This window comes from Notechis scutatus, chromosome 1 (genome assembly GCF_049901735.1).
Source record: "Notechis scutatus isolate UNSWTSFEM ecotype Mainland chromosome 1, rNotScu1.2, whole genome shotgun sequence".
Taxonomy (NCBI): Eukaryota; Metazoa; Chordata; class Lepidosauria; order Squamata; family Elapidae; genus Notechis; species Notechis scutatus.
Genome location: NC_142009.1, coordinates 42,559,879 through 42,581,776, shown reverse-complemented (window position 1 = coordinate 42,581,776; position 21,898 = coordinate 42,559,879). Strand labels below are relative to the sequence as shown.

General features: G+C 34.9%; 1 protein-coding gene across 5 annotated transcripts in view; it reads right to left on the bottom strand.

The window, feature by feature from the left end:
* ZC3H6 (zinc finger CCCH-type containing 6) overlaps positions 1-21,321 on the bottom strand; it is a 32,361-nt gene extending 11,040 nt beyond the window's left edge. The window contains exons 1-8 of one of the 5 annotated variants that reach the window (XM_026684189.2): positions 19,471-21,321; positions 12,451-12,637; positions 11,843-11,965; positions 8,746-8,977; positions 5,627-5,739; positions 4,624-4,740; positions 4,022-4,133; positions 2,611-2,720 (exon numbers count right to left, since the gene is read on the bottom strand). In XM_026684189.2, the coding sequence (XP_026539974.1) occupies positions 2,611-2,720; positions 4,022-4,133; positions 4,624-4,740; positions 5,627-5,739; positions 8,746-8,977; positions 11,843-11,965; positions 12,451-12,637; positions 19,471-19,562 (1,086 nt within the window). In that variant the 5' untranslated portion in view covers positions 19,563-21,321. Of the gene's footprint in view, positions 1-2,610; positions 2,721-4,021; positions 4,134-4,623; positions 4,741-5,626; positions 5,740-7,372; positions 7,497-8,745; positions 8,978-11,842; positions 11,966-12,450; positions 12,638-19,470 lie in introns of those variants that run through there. The other 4 variants (XM_026684198.2, XM_087962137.1, XM_087962126.1 and 1 more) reach the window with 4 other exon arrangements.
* Positions 21,322-21,898: the final 577 nt, after the last annotated feature.

Genomic DNA, 21,898 nt, shown 5'->3' with positions numbered 1-21,898 from the left:
TTATTTATCTCATCTCAATTCAAATCATAATATTTATTATTCTTTGTCTGTTTATTTCCAGCTATCGATTTATCTTTCTTCTTTAAAAAAAAAGCTTCTCCTGTACACTAATTGGAGTATGACGTCTTTACCTCTTTCCCCTACATTTATAATACTTAATATAAAATACCTAACTTACATTGGGATTCTATTTGGTACATTCTAAAATTATACAATATTATCAATACCAATACTAATCTATTCATTAATATTCATATTCTTTTATATCATAAACACTTAGCACATTACTTTTCAATTAATTAACATAGTTTTGTGGGAGCACCTACTTTCCATAATTATTCCCCCCCATGTCACATATTTTAAATCATTATTTCATTAAGGTATTCCTGCTTCTCCTACTTCAAATCTCTTTCAAAAAAAAAAAAATTTCCACTGAAATAACACAATCTAATTAATATTGACATTCATTTGTATCTTTCTCTCCAACTCCTTTATATCTTAACCATTTTATCCATTTCAATTAAATAACATGCCTTTTGGGAATACTTATATTTTCCACCATTATTTTCCCCCCCCCCACATCATATCTCAAATCCTTATTTCATAAAATGTTCCCCTTTTCTTAAGACAAGTTTCACTAAGTTATATTAAACATTTTATCACACTTTAAATTACACATTATTTCCAACTTTCTAAAATTATTTCTAAATACAAATATAAAAAACAATCTTATGTACCTTTAGAATCCCTTTATCAATAAAGTTTACCCATTATCTCTAAAAAACTCTTGTTTCTTTACATCTTGCTCTCTACTATTGAGGCTTCTCGTCCCCTTTCTCCCTTGCTTATTCTTCTCTCTGTCCTGTTTACCCCTTTGCCTCTCCACCTCCCTTTTTCTCTGCTTTCCTCCTTTCTGTTGTCTTCTAACATAATATCTTTTTCATCTTGTTTTTCTCTTTTTTGATTGCTTTTATAGGTCTTAAAGTCTCTTTTTCCTTTTTCTCTTTTTCCTTTCCTTCCCCAGCCAAAGTCACTTGTTCATCAAAAATGGCTTCTTCTTTGTCCCAGTCATCCTGTTGTCCATTCAATTTTACATAAGTGTAGACCGCCATTTCTAAATACTGAAAAAGAGTATCAAAAACATCCTTCCCTTCTTGCTTTTCTTTCTCATATTTTTGATATAAAAGTTTCAATCTGTCCACAAGTAATGCCATTATAAAGAGAAAAAGTTTTCCCAAGCAACCACCCAAGTGCTTTTAATCAGAGATAATTCTCAAAAGTAGTAAAATCACCAAGCAATCCAAGTAGGTTAATTCTTTTAAGCGCTTTCTCCTTCACTTTCTCTTTCTGGGATTGGAGTTTGATCACAAAGTTCCATTTAATATATATCTTTCAGAAGCCTTGTTAGTATTTATAGCTCTTTAAAAATTCAGGCAGTCTTCTCCTTATTTTCAAATTCCAATCCAATTTTTCCCTCTCCCTTCCCACTCACAGCAAAAAAATTTTTTTTAAAGTCTTTTTTTAAAAAAAAACCATTCAGAAATCCTTATCTCTTCAGTATTTAATTACCTAGATTTTCAGATTTCTCTTGTTATTCCATCCGCTGTCACGTTAGGAAGGAGAGTGAAGAAAAAAAAAAAACTTTCCCTTTTAGAATTCTGTGCACCGCTTGCAACTCTCTCTGGAAACAATGTAGCAACTTCTCCGTAGCAATTTTCAAGCCCCAGGAAACTTTCTTATCCCTTGGCAACTTTATCCCGGTCCAGAAACAACTCTCACAATTTCTCCGATTTTCTTCCTCCTGCACAATCTTATCCGTTTGCAGGTTTCTTCATGGCGGCCATTGCTGACCACCGCTCCTCCGCCTCGGGAAAAGGGGGTTTTGCTGGCTGGGGAGGGGGTCTGCGACACCCCTTGCCCCCTTTCCAGATCCCCCCTGTCTTCAGCTGCCCCTGCAGGGCAGCTATATCCCCCAGATCCAAACGGATCGGGGGAACCTTGGCAGTGAGCTCGGCAGGGATCGCGCTGGATCACAAATCCCTGCCGCTGCCGAAGCCTCGCAAACCGGAAGTCCCAGAAGCAAGACTGTTTTGAGTGAGGATTACTTCTGCGTAGGGAATTATCCTAGTTCCCTTCCAATTTCACATCTGTTTGGCACAAATCCTCCATTTCATATGCATGAACTCACATACAAGACTGTAGATTGGTTTAATATGCTTATGCATACATGTTACAAAAGACAAAAATGGTAACTAAAGGATATTATGATCTTTTTTTTAGAAAGTCATAATCTATTTTCCTTCATTATTTATCTGATGTGTAATAGAAAAATAGAGAGAACATTTTGAAACATTTTGAAGATTAGATTTCCTGAGTAGTTGTAGTCTCCTTAAATATATTAATAGAAGATTAGGCCAAAAATCTTCCACTAAAATATATAAAAACTGATCTCTTGCTTTGTAGCACAGTTTACAGGCAGAACAAAAAAACTTCTGTTTTCAGTTGTTCAGGTGCATTTCACATGCAGCTGATTCTCAATCAACTTATCTAGCTTTTTTGAAAAACTGGAAACATTTTTTATTAAAGTTTGATTAAGATAGCATTACTTACCTTATCAAGCAGTTCTTTTGTCTCTTTAGTTAGAGGATCATGAGAAAACTTACATTTGTCACCGTGGTAGCATTTTGCTCCTGTATGATAGAACTTGCAAGGAAATTCATGTGATCAAATATTAAGGAAACTAAATAAGATACTAGTGAAATTCCCATAATTTTGGTGTTAGCTTTTTAAAAAGGTTTATTGTAACACATGCTTAAAATAAATTCCTGAGGAATCATAAGTACTGTGGCTGCTTCCAAAATGGCAACCGCTTCCAGAATACTACAATGTAGCCTCTGTATAGGAGGCTCATATGGTAGCTCAGCCACTTCTGCTTCTGATAGATAATTTTTAAAAAAGGTAAGTGGACTGGTATGAAGAAGCGGGGAGAGGAGGCCCAACTGTGTTGGATCCAGTGACAGGTAGCAGATCACAGAGTGCATAGACTGGATGGGGGATGCCCTTGGAGACCTGGGACATATTGCAGAGTAGACCTAGGCCTTTCCAAGGCTTCCTTCCCTCACAAGGCATCCCATGCTGCACTTAACAACCACAATAGGAAAAGTAGGGTTGTGGTTGAATGAAGGAATCATATGGGCGCTTCGCTTAATGATTGACCAGATCTCTTTGGAAGGAGCCACAATTCTCACGATTCCTCAGGCATTTATTCTTAGCCACGTTACAATAAACTGTAAATTGAAGATTATTGTGTTCATAACAAAATTTACACAAATTTAAACAGTGGTTAAAGGAATAAGTAAAAGAGAAAGAAGAATGCATTGCTAAAAGTTTTTCCATAATGCTTTTATTTCTGTTTTATTATTAATAATTTCTCCTGCTTTGTTGTATCTTGAATCTGGCGTATCTTTCTAAATTTTTTTTTATAAATTATTCCTTTAAAAGAGAAAAAAAAATACATTCCTAAAACTGTTACCGTGTTTCTCATATAATAAGGCCGGGTCTTATTTTTTTTTGAGCCCCGAAAAAATGGCTAGGTTGTCTTTTCGGGGGTGACTTAATTCCCCCCCCCCTTGCATCTTTGGGCAGGCGGCGACAGCTTGGATGTTGACCTCGGCGTTGGTGGGGCACTTCGTATCGGGGTCAACGCAGGCAGCACCATATCCGGGTGTGCAACAAAAGTACTTCCTAACAGCAAGCCCCCCCACCATTCCCCCTCATTTCGCATGTTTTAATATAGGCCTTAATTTGGGGGGAGGGGCTTAATTTCATTTCATGCCTATAAAACATGCTGGGACTTCCTATTGGGGGAGGCCATATTGTTGGAGAAACAGGGTACTAACTAATATTTAAAGCTTCTAGTCCTTAGAAACATCTATAGTCTATTACAAATGAAACATTTAAAATGCTATGATCACTTCAGCTTTGATTATAATATGCCTGAAACATTTTTGTCAAAGGATATTATGCATGTAAATGCAGTTTTCTCCTTTGGAACAATAACCCTGAATGTAAAATTTACAGATTTCTTTTTTCTTTTCTATTTCTGCATCATGATCAAATTTACACTGGTCTCCCTGTAACATAAAGAGAATTTATAAGTTTCAATAATGACTTTTTACATTTCATACTGTTTTATTTTACTCCACCATACAAAGAAAATTATAAATTAATTTTACATCAAAAAGATAAAACAAATTGCAAATAGATGAAGTTATGAAACTAGAAAACAGATTACATTCTATCAACAGTCTCCGTATTCACATATTAATGGACCTGCTAAAGCAGGTCACCTTAATACATCGGGCTTCTAAGAAATATTCAGTGATGCAAACAGTATCTAAGAGCTAACTAGTAGAACATATATATTCAATACTAAATATGAAATGATAGATATAATTTTTATATAGATTTTTATGGCGACCTGGGTTTTGAATACCATAAGAATGAATGGATTTGGCAGAGTAAAATGTAACAAATAATTAAATTTTAAACTTTGAACAAACTAAAATAAAATCTATAAATTTCTTACTTTTTTCAAAGAAAAAAGTACAATTATACATTCACCTTAATACATCGGGCTTCTAAGAAATATTTACAAATTTGTTTTCCTTTGTGTTCCACTGTATGCTGGTTTATGAATGCCTGACTCATTGTTGGCCATTTCTTTATTGGCTTCATTTCCTGTTAAACAAAGGCTCCATTTTAATGTGGTTATTCACCAAAGGTCACTCAAAAACAAAATGGTCAAAGACAAGATAAAATACCTATGTCATGGTTAAACTATTTATTTATTAAATTTATTTTCCACCCATCTCATTTCAAATGACTCTGAGCAGTTTACAGAATTAAAAGCATTAAAGAATTAAAGTCATAAAAGATAAATATTTCTAAAATAATAAAAATGAAAATTACAATCAAAAATAGAACTATAGTTAAAAGATAGGGAGGGAGGGAGCAGGATGTGCAGAGGGGAGATAGGATTGCTTAATTCATCAACCATCTCCAGTGTGCTGCTCCTGTGTTGGAGCCCCAAAGCCATCTGGTAGAACCAGGTCTTCAGGCCCTTATGGAAAGGTCAGAAAGTTGGGAGTCGATCATACCTCGGGGTAAGATCTTCCAATTTCCATGCATAGATACATGAACAATATTCTTATCATAAAGATACCAATGTTGGGTATAGCTGTGTAGAAGGATTCAATTTTTATGAACAAGCAGGTAATAAAAAGCTACCTTGAAAATCAAAACCCAATAAAACTGATTTTTAAAAATGTTTTGTCTTTAAGTATTAGGGATATAAAAGTGAAAATTCAACCACTGGCTGCTCTCCAACCAAACTTTCCTGCACTTAAACTCACCAGGATTATATCTGTATTAGTCTGATTTTGCAAATGTAGTTATCACTGACTATTAAAAGTTATCTTTTAGTGATGTTACTTTTACTTTCATAATACAGTTAACTTAGTTCTAAGACGACTGAAAGAAAAATAAAGCATTTTACACTTCAATTTTGAATTAAGCTTAATAAAACCACTATTTTAATGCAATAAACCATTTCCACTTAACTTACTTCCTCAGATCCTTTATTTACCCCTCTTCCTCTTCCACGATCTTTGCGTTTCAGTTTCTTTTGCATGCTGCGCCCTCGGCCAATACCATAACTATTGCTTATTTGTGTAGCACCTAAAAGATTTACAAATTTCTGGGTGAATATAATGATTTAATACATTACGGTGCAGAAGAAAAACTATAATACTTATATTTTTCTATTTAGTGATTATTCATTAAACTTAATATAGTGCCAACTTTTAAAGTGTCTTGGCAGTTTACAGTAAAGCAAATTTAAAATAATTAAAATAATAATAATAATAATAAAATAGGACACAAATAATATCCACTGATAAAGTTGACTATTAACTTAACTGTTAAGTCTGTTCAAGAAGATGACAAGGACTTTTTGAAAATAAATAAGGAAGTTGTATCCTTGAATTGAAAGAACTAGAGCAGCAATATAAAAGAATTGACCCTAAATGCCAGCAGATAGATTGCAGCAAAAGTAGGCAAGTATTTTCAGATGGACTGACTAGCTGTGGAGCTTCCTCTAGAAAAAGGAAAGTTTTTCTCTCAAATAGCATTGGCCCAATCCATGTAGGCTCTTCTTTTTTGCCTTGGAACAAATTGGCAACTAAAACACAATCTCTTTGTGTTCTTCTTGAGACCAACCTGACTTCTAATTTCTGTACCAAATACAGATAGTCCTCAACTGACAACCACAATTAAGCCCAAAATTTATGTTGCTAAGTGAGAAATTTGTTAAGTGAGTTTTGCCCCATTTTATGATTTTTCTCACAACATTTGTTAAGTGAATCACTGCAGTTCTTGAATGAGTAACATGGTTAAGTGAATCTGGTTATCTGGTTGACTTTGCTTGTCAGGTTGTAAAAGGGGATCACATGACCCTGGGACACTGCAACTGTCATAAATGTAAGTCAGTTGTCAAGCATCCATTTCGGCCTGTAACAGGCCAGGGAAGGCCTGCAGAGGGCTGAACGAAGCCTCAGAGGGCCGAATCCGGCCATAGAGACTCCATTTCAGCCAGCAACGGGCTGGAGGAAGCCTCTAGCAGAGTGATGCAGGAGGCTGTCCAGGCCAAAAACAAGGTATGTGGGGACCACATGCAGTCCCCCCATGCCCTGTTTTTGCTAGCAGAGACATCATGGGCCAGTCTAGCTATTTCTAGGCCAGGTCCGCGGGCCAGATCTAAGAACCCTGCAGGCTGGATCCAGCCCGTGGGCCTTAAGTTTGACACCTCTGGCCTAGACCCTACTGACTTTCCAGAAATCTCTTAAAACATGGTTGTCAGCAGGCTTGGGGATCCAAAGTAAATAGAGAATGTACTATAACTATGTGGACCTTAAATACACTCTCCCATTCATTCTGCAGTGAATATATTTATATTTATGTTTTTAATTTTAAAAGTTTTTAAGGCTCTGTTTTTAATTGTTTCAACTGTAAGCCATCCAGAGACATATCCATGAAGTGGACGGCTATATCAATTATATAGATAGATCTACTGCTATGTGGCCATGTTAACTTTATTTCCAAAATAATGCAGACTTTGATTACATTACTTCTGGCCTATTGCAATGTGCTTCATATAAAGTTGCCTTTGACAATATTCTGAAATGGGCTAGAAGGCTGCAGTTCATTTACTATCAAATACTGCATAAATGGAGTGTAAAACTCCCTTGCTAAAATAGGTACATGGCCTTATAATTTGTTTCTGAATTTAATCAAAAGTGCTGGCATTACTGACCTTTAAAGATTTGAAAGATTTATGGGCAGAATATTTAATGGATTGCTTCTGTATGAATCCATTGAATTGAAATAATTTTCAGAGTATTCTTTGTACATCTCAAAACTCCACAATCTGTATGGCTGGAATAAGAACATCTTTTTGATAAATTTATCTAGGCTTTATTTTTAAATAATTTTATTCAACTTATCAAAATATAAGATATAAACAAATGACCATACAATCTCGTTCATGTATAATCTTGCTTTATTTAATATTTAAATATTTTATTGCTATTTTTATAATTCTGGTCTGTGGTTTGTTGTTTATATATTTTTATTGCTAGCTACGTGGGATCTTACAAGATAAATATGTTCTAAATAAACAAACTAATGTTATTACTAATCATTGAAGTCATTTTGATTACCAGCTATATAATTAAATGCAATCAACTACCCTTTAAGAAACAGTGCTTTCTGAAAATTGTCTATTCCCAATTTTAATGTCCTGGCAACTTAAATTTGGTTAAACAGTAAAGTAAGTATTCAAACTGTTTTTGAGGCAGGAAAAACTTAATTGTGCTTTTAATGTGCTTCTTCAAAGTATTAGCTGAGGAGCTGTTTGGAATCTTTTTGCACAAGACTATTTAACCATTAACATAAGACTGAAGTTGCAAAATCAATTCATTTAATCCTCAAAGTTTCAGGCTTTTCAGATCCATGATCTATGTTTAATTTACAGGGCAAATACATTTCTGTAGAATGTCTAAACATATGACAGAATTCAAGAACTGTATGGGAAAGGGACTTTTCAGCATTAAAATACCTGCTTTTACTATGTTTTCCTTTCCTTTAAAATAAAGGAATTCTCTGCTTTTCACCTAATCTTCAATTGAGCAGAGTTCTCTTTTCTTATGAAAAAGCATGCATCTCATTGAAAGGCATCAAAGAATGTGTATCAATGGCAAGAATAATGCTAGCCATTCTCAAGTTAACATGCTTACAAAAATTATATTAACTGGACTTCAGGTAAAAACATTACACATATAATTCCTTTTTTATTAATATGTAATTGTCCTACTGGAATAATATAACTATGTGGTCTATGTTCTCTTATGTTAAGATTTCTGATGATAACAGAGTGAACCTTTTTGGATATAGGAAAGCAGTTTAGACTGGAAGACAAAAGCCATAAGGCTAATGAACCTATAAAAGTATAATTAAACTCACTGGAAATATAATGGTGGTATGATTAATGGTAAGGCGATTATTGACAGTTTTTACTGCCGCTAATGGATTAATAGTGAAGTTCTGTAATAATAAATGTGACTTTGTATTCCATTCTGCATAGATAGGTACAACTCAGATTTAATAGTTCTTTGATTACTACCTTACCTTTGTGAATCCCTTTCATCCCTTGTTTCTTCCCTGGTTCTTTTGAAATCGGAGCTTCTAACTCATTAGTTTCTTTAGCTTGTCTATATTGCTTTAACTGGTCAGCAAAATCTTCTTTTTCATCTTCATTGTAGCCAAAATCATCACTGTAATTATCATAATCTTTGCTTTTTGATTTTTTATTATGCTGTGTCTTCTGTGAAGGGTTATATTTTCCTGAAATATGCCCGTGCTGGATAAAACATAAAGTTAATAAGCATAAAGCTCTAGTATATAACGTAACAAGATATATCAAGATGCTACCTGAGATTTATCAGCATATATACTGTAGCATTTACTCTTCTAACATTTTCTTTACTGTAATTTTAAAAAATATACTATCAGCATATTATTCTTACAAATTTTCAAAAATGGAAGGAAACTGTTTCTAGTGATTACACCCAGACAAATTTAACAGTTACTGAGGCAAGATGTCTGCTCATTTTATTATGAGCATATAGTAGTGTTGAAAGATTCTAAAATGAAATACCGTAATTGGATTATTGCATGTCTTTTTCAAAATCAATGTTTTCCCCAAAATTGTATATATAATTCATGTAATGTGGGTTATAGAAGACAATACTTTTTCAAGCAAAGCAGATTCTTTTTCCATGTGAAGCTAACTGTATACTGTGTATCTAAGTAATTAAGATGGATAAGAAAGTTTTAAAAGTAGTTAAAGAGCTCCTCTGAAACACAGATTTAATAGATTTGAATCAATATTTTGTTTGAGGTAAAAGTTACATGACTTTATTGAACATCATGGAGACAAACACCTCTGGTACAAACAGTTTTTCTTTATATCCTCTCTCCACTCTTTCTGGTGGGAGATAAAGATAGATATACAAGACCTGTACCTTCTTATCCTAGAGGCACTTTACTTTCATACCTTTTGTTTCTGCAATGTCAATTTCCTGTTTATACAGGAAAATAGTCAATTTGATGAATTCCAGAAAGAAGAAAAAGATCAGTATTACATTAAACTGTCTGAAAAATTTCCATTCTGGATTCCCTTTTTAATTTTTTTTTAAATGTTGACATTAATTCCAATCATATTAAGATTGTGTGATTGCTGAAAATGTTAAATAGAAATGATTTGATTCAAATTAATTTGTTGAAGTGAAACACTTATTCCACTTTATTTATTTATAAAATTTATTATCCGTCCATTTTACCACAGGGCAACTCTGAACAGCTTATAATCATTAAAGGTACACACATACACACACATACTTTAAAACAAATTAAAACAAGCCAAATATTACGATCCAATTAAAGATGGGGGGGCAGGATGGGAGGGAGGTGTGATCTGTTGTTAGTTGATCAACCCTCTCCACTATCCATTTTTGGATGTTCCCCCATTGGACCCCCAAGCTAGCTGGCAGAGCCAGGTCTTTGGGCTCTTATGGAAGGTCATGAGGATTGGGGCAAACCTGACACTGGGGGGAGGGGGATGGCGACAGCAAGATGTTCCAAAGTGCAAATGCAGTGGCAGAAAAGGTCCTTCTTCTGAACCCTGCCCGCTGGAATAAGCGGCCTGACAGGGCCTGCAGCATGCCGCCTCTGCTGGCATGGATGAGGTGGGGGCAATCTCAGTGGAATGAAATGGTCCCTCAAGCAGCAGTGGATTAAGGCTCACTGGTGACTTAAGCCCTGACAAATCTTGGTACCCCCCTCCTTTGTACATACTGTACAAACAAAGCCATATTCTCAACTTTGTGGTCCTGTTCCCCTAAGTACGTGCTTAGTCTGCTTAATGGTTAAGACACCGCTGCCCTCAAGTACCCTGAACCCTTACCATGAAGGACTGTACAGGTGATTACGAACACCTTGAATTGCACCTGGAAGCAAACTGGCAGTCAATGCAGCTCACAGAGCAGTGGTGTTCTATGGGCCGTTCTTCAATCCCAAGAACTGCACGTGCCATCACACTCTGCAGCAGCTGTAGCTTCCAAATGCTCTTCAAAGGTAACTCATATAGAGTGTATTACAATAGTCCAGTGTGAGACTTTCTTATAAATTGAAGAACATAAGCTTTGAAATGTCTTTTTCTGTAAGAGATATTTATTGGATTTGCTCGTCTATTATCTCACATTAATATAAGTATCATATAAGTGTAACAGGCAGCTGAACAGTATTCATGGAAACTTAGTTAATCAACATGTATCTGCAGCTTCATTATACCCCATTACAAAAAATAGTATGGTAGAGAGATTAGATTATGAGAAATCCAAAATAATATCCATTTCCTTTCAAAATGTATGAATTAAATGAAGATTTTTATACTAATTGGGAAAAGGGCAGAAATAAAAATGGTTTCATTTTATTTTACTCACCTGAAAAAGGCTTGGAAATTTTACTCACTCCAAAAAGGTGACATTCTTTTTATAAGGTAGTCCTTGACTTACATCCGTTCATTCAACAATAGTTCAACGTTACGACAGCCATGGAAAAAGTGACTTATGACTTACTTATACTTATGGCAGTTATATTCCTGTGGTCACGATTGCAATTTGATAGCTTGGCAACTAACTCACATTTATTGCTAGTTGCAGTTTCCTGTGATCATGTGATTGCAATTTGTAACCTATTTTGCCAATTTCTGCCAAAAAATGGCAAAATCACCCACTGGGGAAGTTGGATTTAGTTAATGACCTTATGATTTGCTTAACAACTGCAGTGATTCATTTAAAGACTGCTGTAAAAATTATCATAAATTTGGGTCTGACTTAATTTATGACTGCAATGACTAATGACAGAAATTCTGGTCCCAATTCTGGTCGTAAGTCAATGACTACCAGTGTTATATTTACAGTACTTATCCCTTACCTCTACATTGCGAAGAATAACAAACAAGGAATAAGAATTTATTTATGGAATATATAAAATATAATTACATATTTTGAAAACATTATAGTGTACACATACATCCAAACTAATCAACTATAATTAATTCCAAAGAATAATTCACATATTTTGGGAAAAATGGGGATTATTTTGGGTAAGATTAAACAGCATGGAAAAATAAACAAAATGAAGTTCATTTTGAAAGCTGTACCTGAAGGAATGAAGTTTCATAATCTCTATAGAAAGCAGCTCCTTTCTTATGTGATCTTTCTATACGTTCAGCATCAGAGTCAATGCTATAGTCGGAACTATCATCACTAGAAGGTGAATTATGCTGAAAAGGAATAACATTATCATTTATACAATGATTGCTGTAGTATGATCATATTGTGTATATGTCTATGTGTGTGTGATTCCACACACATCTATGATTGAAATTACTACAAGAAAGTATATCTGAACAAAAATGAGTGCAAGCTAGGATTATACAAGGCAAACTGGCACAAGGATCAGTTTATCACCAATTAAGGTAGGTTGTGCATATATTTTTATGCAGTATTGGAACACTTAATGAGCCTTGCCAGTACACATTTCAGTTCACATGGGAGTAAGAATGTTAGAAGCAGCATGTGATGATGGCTCAGTGGACTGTTTTTCTAGGCTATTTTGCAGTCTGTAGGGAACCTCACCTTTTCCAGGAGTTAATATTCAGTGACTTAATTAAAGCAAAAGCATTCCAGTATAGTTTTACATTTTGTTTAAGTGAGAAATAATTATTAGTTAGAAAAACTGCATAGCATGCTGAAGAACACTTCATACCTTGTGTTTATCTCGTCTTCTCCTTTTTGATTTTTTCTTCTCTTTTTCCTTTTTGCGCTTCTTTCTTGATTTCCTATGAGATTTTTCATTTTTAGGTTTATCTTCAACTTTTGTGCCTTTTTCTTCCTTATCTTCTTCAAGTCCAGCATCATCTATTTCACCATCTTCAAGTTCACCATCCTCTCTGCTTTAAGAAAGATAAAATAAGAATTTGAAAGATTGCAGGAAACAATGCAAAACTGTTTTATATTCATGTGTCAGAATAGTTACATGCATTTAAATATGCTCACCCTAAATTAGCATCTAGTGATATATTTATTTTTATTTCATATTTCTAAATATTTCATATTTATTATATTTCTTATATCAGACCATACAATTTCAATTGCAATTTTAGTATTATTTTAATAAATGTAACTAATTCTCAAAATAGTTCAGAACTATATAATTCTCAATTACCAATATACATATAAAATATATTAACACAGGTAGTGCATGACTTACTATCACAATATGGACCAGACTTCTGGTTATATGTTTTTACAGTCGTAAGTCGAGACACCCATATGGTTTTTTATGGAAGTTATTAAGCAAATCACTATGTCATTTTGCAAGCATCATGGTCATAAATGCAACCCATTCTTCCAAATGAGCAGTTTTTTCAGAAAACTGGCAAAATGTGACAAAAATTGCAGTCATGTGACTATGGGATGCTCCAACTGATGGTAAAGGCAAGCTGGTTGTTAAGTGCCTGACATGCAATCATGTGACAACAAGGATGTATGTTTGTATGTGGGATGGGATTTTGTGATGGTCAGAAGTACCTTATGGGCTGTTAAACACTTATCTGGGCCCATCATAATTTTTTGTTGTTAAGCAACTGGTCATAAGAGACTGCTTATAGAAGATTGCAGAAAGTAGTAAAACTAATAGACTAAAATCGAACATTACAAATTATTTAGATCTTTCTCAGTGACACAATCATTACAATATCTGCTAGAAGATTAAGATATTCTGATTTAAAATCTGGAAGAAATGTTTTTTGAGACAGTGAAGTGCAATGATTAAGCTGTGACACTATATGTGAAGAGACCTGTTTCTATTCCTACTCTTAGCCCTACACCAAAAATTGCTGTTGTGGGCCAAAAGTACACTTTGTACTAAAGTTACAAATACATGCCAGATAAAAATATTATTGCTAAAGAAATAACGAACTAAATGAATTATCCATTTATTTTATAATATATAATTATATAATTACAATATATGTAAATATCTGTAATTATGAAATATTATATATTATATAAACAGATTAGTCTACCCAATTAAATAGGCCAAATAGTATTTTAATGTTGCTGTTATATTTCCTTTGTTTGAAAGTTACTTTACATAAATTATAGTTATTTTATTTATTTTACTTTTGCTGAACTCAAGACAGCATATACACTAATGCTCCCACTTCAGATTTTCCACAGAACAATCTTGTAAGATGACTAAGAGCTTGACTGATCCAAAAATTACTTAATTGGCTTTCATGCTTAAGGGAAGTAGTAGACTATCTTCAGGTTTCTACCAAGCACCTTAGCTCTACTGTATACCAAACTGACTCAAACAAAATTAAATTGTATTAACTTGCATTTTTTTTCATGTCTGTTTATAATTTATGCTTTTAAAATTGTATTAAGGGAACATTTTTGGCATAGTTTTCTATGGTACAACCTAAGTCAAGGTTAGTGTAGATTTTAAGAATATCAGAGGTACTATGTTGAAAATATGGAACAGATATAAACCATGACTGTGCCTGAAAATGTCTTTATCTCAGCATAGGAAACATACAGGAAAGAAACAATACATAAAGAAAAATGATTAAAATACTGAGATATTATACTAATAATACTAATAATCAACATTCAACTGAATTCAGAAATTTTCTTGCTGCGATTAATGGACAGTTAATTAAAAAAGAGCCATGGAAGATTATTTTTATGTATGATTCCTGCTGTAATACTTTTTTATATGCACAAAAATGGAAAGACTCCAAAATACCCATAATGGAAGAAAGATGACAGAACTAGCAAAAATGGCAAAAATAATTTGTTTGATCAACAACTATATTTATCAGTGCCTGGAAACCCTTATGGACTTTTTGCTCAGAAAAAAAAAGAAAAATGAACTTGTGATTTATGAGTCTGACTGTTAGAAAGGAAAGCTTACAGAAAGAAGGAAACCATGATGTGAGAGTAAAATATAAATGCATTTATAACTGCTATCAAAAATATTAGAAGTTGCTTTATAATCTTTTCTTTCTTTTTCTTTTCTATTTCCTCTATTTTCTTATTCATTATTCTTTGTTTCTTTGATTTTTCTCATATTTGAATTGTTTTTATCTTATTAAAAAGTTCTTCAATAATATATATATATATATATATATATATATATATATATGTATGTATGTATGTATGTATGTATGTATATATATATATATATACACACACACACAAAACTTAAAACATATTCAAAGATAGATAAAACAGCAACTGCTTTATTTTTTGAGAATGCACTTTGTGGGGCCCTGGGAAAGTTCCAGAAATACAATAGCAATAGCACTTAAACTTATATACCGCTTTATAGTGCTTTACAGCCCTCTCTAATTGATTTAGAGAATCAGCATATTGCCCCCACAATTTGGGTCATTTTACCCACCTCTGAAGGATGGAAGGCTGAGTCAACCTTGAGCCTGGTGAGATTTGATCTGCCAAATTACAGGCAGCTGGCTGTAAGCAGAAGTAGCCTGCAATTACTGCACTCTAACCTCTGTGCCACCTAGGCTAAGATAAGTTTGCAGATGGTATTTTATCATATTTGCCACTATTTTCATAATTACAATATTTTAGAAAATTCATTTGGTTAGGAAATTTGGCAGTCATTATAAATGGGTTAGCAGGTAGACTGTTATTTATAGACACCAGATACTTCAGAATATAATTATGCCTTGTAGTTTATAATAATGTACTCCAAAACCAAATCTATTTACTACTGGATAAACTAAGCATATATCTCACACATTAGTAGATGCCTAAACCTATAGCAAAAGCTAGTATGATATTCTGACAAAGATCTCCTATTCTTACAGATACCCTTTATTTTCACAATTAGGAAGGGGTACAGAGTTAAAGCTACATTTGAAGAACAAAGTGTTCTAGGTCATAACAGACTTAAGTTTAATTCCCTTACTTTTCATCCTTACTTAAATTGGCCTTCTCCAAATTGGTATTGTCTAGATATGATGGACTATAATTCCCAGAATTCCATATCAACTTCTGGGATTTGTAATCAAATACGTCTAGACAATATCAAGTTGAAGAACGCCAATTTAAAATGCACACAGAGCTAGGGAAACTTTAGAACAAAGGAAAAAAAATATTCAACACAGCTAATAGAAACATTGGCACAGCTGGCAGAGAAACAGGATGTGTTCAGAAAAGTGACTTAGCTCAGCCATGCAATAAGCTCCCTAAGGTATAAACGAAATCATCTTTGGCAGCTTTAGGCTACAGTTATATAAGATTCTTAATTTATAAGTATTCAGATGTATTTAATATATCCAGCTTCCAAAGTGAAGTTACACAAGATGACCTTTTCAAAATGTAGGAAACTGTAATTATGTCTTTAATGTAATAGTTACTTAATACACTGACTGTAGGAACTTAATTGATGTAATTTTAATCTACAGTTTAGACATACAATAACTTTATATACAGTATTTAAAGTACAAAGTATACTTTTGCCACATTTTTGTTGTGTGTGTGTGTGTGTGTGTGTGTGTGTGTATCTATATATCATATTACAAAAGCAGAGTAACAGTGTAACAAGAAGATATCTTATATTGTTACTGAGAAAAATATTGTTTTGAAGCCAAATTTCCAAAACCTATTTAACTTCATCCTATTAATAAAGATTTTAAAAATATTTAATGTGATAGAAAGTAAACAATGAAGATAAAAAAAAATCTGCTTTCCATTATTTCAATTGAACTCTATAAAACTACACTATAAAGTTTTGCAACTTTGAAACTACATCAATTTTTTAAACTAATAAACTAAAACATGATAATTAATAACCGAGAAAGGCTTTTTCCAAATTTTTAATAGCAAACTTTAACCAAACTTAATTACTAATTTGAAACATTTAAATTATATAAAAATATTAAACAGTTCATGTGATGTATTAATTTTCAAAAAGGAAACTAATTTAACTCTGACAACCATAGAAGTATTAAATATTCCCATGTAGCTCTAAATTTTTATGGTATCTTCTAAGACTTCAATATTATTAACTTCTATGGAATATAATACTTGGGATTGTCACTGCTATTTCTATACTTTTGAACAGATGCTAATAGAATTTCCTTTGTATCTTAAATTCCAAATTATTTTATATGAAGACAAAGATTGATGTATGCATATTTGGGAAGTGTATTAGCAAATGGATAATTAAAGTCATTGAGTTAATGTTTAAATACTTAAATGTTAAACCAATTACACATGAATAAGCTATATTTAAATTTTAAGTTTTGTACATTATCTCAATTTATTTATAAACTCTCATGTAGAAAAATAGTCAAGAAATGCAGTTTCAGGGAGTTACTAGTGAATGGTTTAAGCATTTATCTTATCTATTCCAGATATATTTAGTTATGTCAGTACAAAAATGGAACAGGAGAATGGGCAACTAAGATGGGCCATAGTCACAGGTTAAATAATTAAGACCTGTCTCTAGATCATTTTATTGAAACAAAATGAAAGCTCTCTTGAAATGAAAAGAGCACATCCCTTTGTTTCCTTCAAAATGTTACATGGAAGTCAGTGAACAAGATAACTCCATTCTATTTGAAATACCATACTTGAATGTGGACTTTCACTACTTGTTTTGAGATTACTGACTTTTCTAATAAGAGAGAAGGGGGTGGGTGGGAGGGATGGAGATAGATTGCCTGGAAAGGCTCCTACTTCAAAATAAGGAAGTACAACTCTTGTGTATTATTCTGTCAAAAATAATTAGGTAATCTCAACTTTAAAGTTATCTACTTAAAATGTGTTTCATTGATTAGACATCTTGAAGGTTAAAAGGAAAGAATATAAGAAATTATTATTGCATTTATGATTAACAGGAATAATTTAATTAGGGCCTATTTTACAAAATCATACAATTTCTAAGCTTTAGGTGTCTTTCGCCTTAGTATAATTCCACTTATCTAAACAGATCCACTTATAGATTTAGATTGGCTGGTCAACATCAATATACTACATGAATAATTTTTAATTTTTTTTGTCCAATTGTATAGAAAAAAGTTTGTTGTTTGGCATGCATCTTGTATTTATTATTGAAGTTTGTCACTTATCTGTGAGTTGTATGGTATTTTGTTCTGGTTCTACTAATTAACATGCAAATCTTGCTGGACAGTTCAGTTTTAGGCTAATACATGTAGTCCTCGGTTTACGACCACAACTGAGCCCATAATCTGTGTTGTTAAATCAGACATTTGTTAGGTGAGTTTTGGCTCAATTTTATGACATTTCTTGCCACAGTTAAGTGAATCATTGCAGTTGATAAGTTAGTAACATTGTTTTTAAGTGAATATGGCTTCTCCATTGACTTAACTTGTCAGAAAGTTACAAAGTGATCCCATGACTTTGGGACACAGCAACGGTTGCAAGTATGAACCAGTTGCCAAGCATCTGAATTTTGATCACATGATCATGGGGAGGCTACAAAGTCATAAGGGTAAAAAATGGTCATAAGTCAATTTTTTCAATGCCTTTGTAACTTTGAACAGTCACTAAATGAACCGATGTAAGTCCAGGATCACCTGTATAAAAGTAACAATGCTGTACTGCAGTATCCATTTTGAAATATCCACTGTTTAATCAACAATTTAAAACACTGTAACTACATTAGTGAAGAAGTGGTGATCTGAAGGCATGATATATAAGGCCCAGACCTGATTCACTGTAGCTATTGGGCAAGTCATTTGAATTGCTATTCTCCTTGGTATTCCTTTTTGTAGAAGAGGGGAAAAGGCTATATCCTACTTACTGTGTTGCTGCATGAATAAGGGATTATGTAATGTTTTGTATCACTTTCATAAAACAGCATTGTACATACTTGTGGAGGGACATCAGGATTATAGGAAACTTGTCTGTTAATGGAACCTCCACTACAAATCTTGATGTAAAGAAATTTTTTGCATACATGTTGGAAAATGTGGGAGAAATAATTTCAGGTTTCCACATGTTTAAAAACAAATTAGTGAAGAAAGCCTTATCTGTATGAAAACAAACATTTGCACAGAGACACGGAGAAAGAAAGAGAGAGAGAGAGAGAGAGAGAGAGAGAGAGAGAGAGAGAGAGAAGGAGCAGGACCTCAAACCAAAAAATGCCTCTGGTTTATTAGATTATGGAATTAGAATTGTAAACTGCCAAAGAGAAAAATATGACAAAACCTCATATATACACACATACAAAAAAGAGTTCCAGTTAATGTGTAAGGTGTATACATTGTTATACAGCTTCATATATGTTACATATATGAGGGGATACAGTCTGCCTTTGAGTTCAAATGGCAATGAGACAGGGGATTAAGAACAACAGTGACATTACACATAGCCAATGTATAGTGCATTTGATGAAAAAAAATGTTTAAAAAAAGGAAATGTAAAAAAAATGCATGCAAAATGCACCTTGAAGTTATTACCCACCCTTAAAAACATCCTTGTAGCTAGACTAAAAAGAAAAAAAACCCACCCCTACCTCAGTCTGAAGGTGACTTTCCCCCATACAATGCTAGACATTTTTTTCCTTAAATTCATCTAGGCACATTTAAGACATAGTTATTACCACCACCACCACCACCATCATCATCATCATATAGCATACCATCATTCTTAGTTATTATCACTGTTAATTATCACCATTGAGAAGCGGAGAGAGAGAAAGAGAAAGAGAAGAACGTTACTCGACCTTTCGTCCCCTGCATGTTGCCTGTCAGAGTCGGGCATGTTTTGGTCAAGAACTGGGTTTGGGGGCTTGGAGAATAGGCTTTCAAAGGCCATTGTGCTGGCTGTGCCTGTGTGCAGGGAGGAGGAGGAGGAAGGGGGGAGGAAGGCAGGACGCTGCTGCCAGTCGTAGGGCGCAGGGAGAGGTGGAGGCGGCGCGCACTCGTGCGCACACACAAACACACACACACAGACACACGAGGGAGCGGCGGCGCTGCGTCTACAGGGCTGGACGACGCGAGGTGTCCCCTCCGTGCTGCGGCGAACGAGACTTCTCTCACGGGCTTACTGAATTGGGGGGAACACAAACATAAGCTACGCAGAGGGGCTTTTTTTTTTTTAAACGGCCGCTCGAGGGAAGACTGTCCTGCACCTCACGGGGAAAAAAAAGAGATGGGAGATAAAGGCAGCTTATGAGGAGGAGTTCGGTACACACAGACCATACGGAGGAAGGAGGCAGCAGGAAGAAACAGGCAGAGCGGAAGGGAGGAAGACGGGACACGTTGGCCGGAGAGATGAGCTGCTCTGATTATGTCTTCCTTACAAACATGGCGCCCGCCCGCTCGCTCACTACAAGAGAGAGAGAGAGAAAGACGGGAAAAAAAGGGGACCAATGGCGCGCGCGAAATGGATGGGGGTGGGGGCGGAGGTTGGACACGCTCACAAAATGGCGGCGGTTGGCGTCGCTCACAAAGCGCCGAGCAAGGCTAGGTAGGGAGAAAAACAACAGCCAGCTTCTCCCTGGCAGCTTTCGGGTCGCCGTGATCGATGCGGCGTTTGGTTGCGCGCTCTTCGGTGCCTCGTTGTCGTCATCGGATATAGGAAAGGTTTCCCCGCCTGCCATTGGCTCACGCCGCCGAGGGCAAGATGCCCGTTGGGCGCGCTAGGAAAAAAAAAGTGTGTGTGTGGGGGAAGCAAAAAGCGCGCGCGCCTATATGGCGATGGCGCAATCGCTCTCTGAGGGGATTGAGTACTACAGCCGCGTGGGGTGGTTCGTCTCTTTGGCTTCTCTTGGTGGCGCCTTGGCTGGAGAGCAGGACGAGAGGGGAACAAGAAAAGCAGGAAACTGATTGTTTAGTCAGTTCCAACTCACGCTCAGTAAAGTAGGACTGCACTAAAAACAAAGGGGAAATGGGTTCGCTCAAATGTTCGGAAAAGGCAAGGGCAGAACTATCAGCGTTAGGCTTGATTACTTTTTAGATAGGAAATACTTTTTAGATCACTAGGAAATCTCAGCTGTAGCTTGGATTGAGAAATAAAATTAAATACCCTGGATTCCTGGAAGAAGCGAAGGGCAAGCTCTCTTGGTCTCTCTGTTACTGTCAAATAAGCAATATCTTTGTGTCCATCCTGTCACCAGGAGCTGAACTGTTTAGTATATTTTAGCTTTTAGTACTTCATCCATTTTTATATTGCAGGTACATGGCTTGACTTTTGACACTGCAACACCCAGTCCTCTAAAAGTTTTACCAAATTGTAACTTTTTGAGATGACAGATTATTAAGTGATTGGAGAACCATAGTGCTGATTATTTAATTTTAACCATATTTGAATGAAGTAAAATATTTTGTACTACATGCTTACCTAATAAAGGTATGTCTGAAGCAAGCTCAATCCTTACTGAGTTCCTGAAAACTTTTTTGTGTGTGCAACAGTATGGAAGTGGTTTGCCATGGCCTTTTCCAGGATATTTTTCTAACCTTCCAGTCTAGCCTATAGTTCTGATCTATTTAATTTTATTTATTTATTAAATTTATATCCTGCCCAATTCCCAGCAACTCTTGAGTAACTGCCCAATTCCCAGCAACTCTTAAAAACATCTAAAAATAAGTAAACAACAAAACAAAACAAAAATGACAGAATTGGATGAGAACAAAGAAAAAAGCAACCCCCACAATTAAGGAGAGTTTCAGTGGCCCTTGCTTGGGTCAAGAGTGAGTTCTTCAGGGCTCTGAAACACCACTAGGGTGGGGGATATTTGAATCTTAAGAAAGATATTGCTACAGAGAAGTTGTGCTTCCAGAGTCCTGATAGATGCATTGTTTAATCAAAGGAACCTGGAGTATGCCAACCCTATCAGAATGACTGTACAGATAACAGTCAGCTATTTGAATCACACCCGGAAGCAAATAGACGACTAATACAACTAGCACAAAGGTGTTATATGGAAATTCCAAGGCATGCCCATTACTGCTCGTGCCTCTGCATTTTGGACCAATTGAAGCTTCTGGGTGACCTATGAGGGCACTTACATATAGAGTACATCTCAAAAGTCAAGCGCTGAGCTGACCGGGACATGAGTGACGATCTGAATTTATAAACCAATTTATGCTTTATGGTAGTTATTCATCCAAATTCTACCATCTAAGCCAGTGGTGACCAACCAGTGGTCC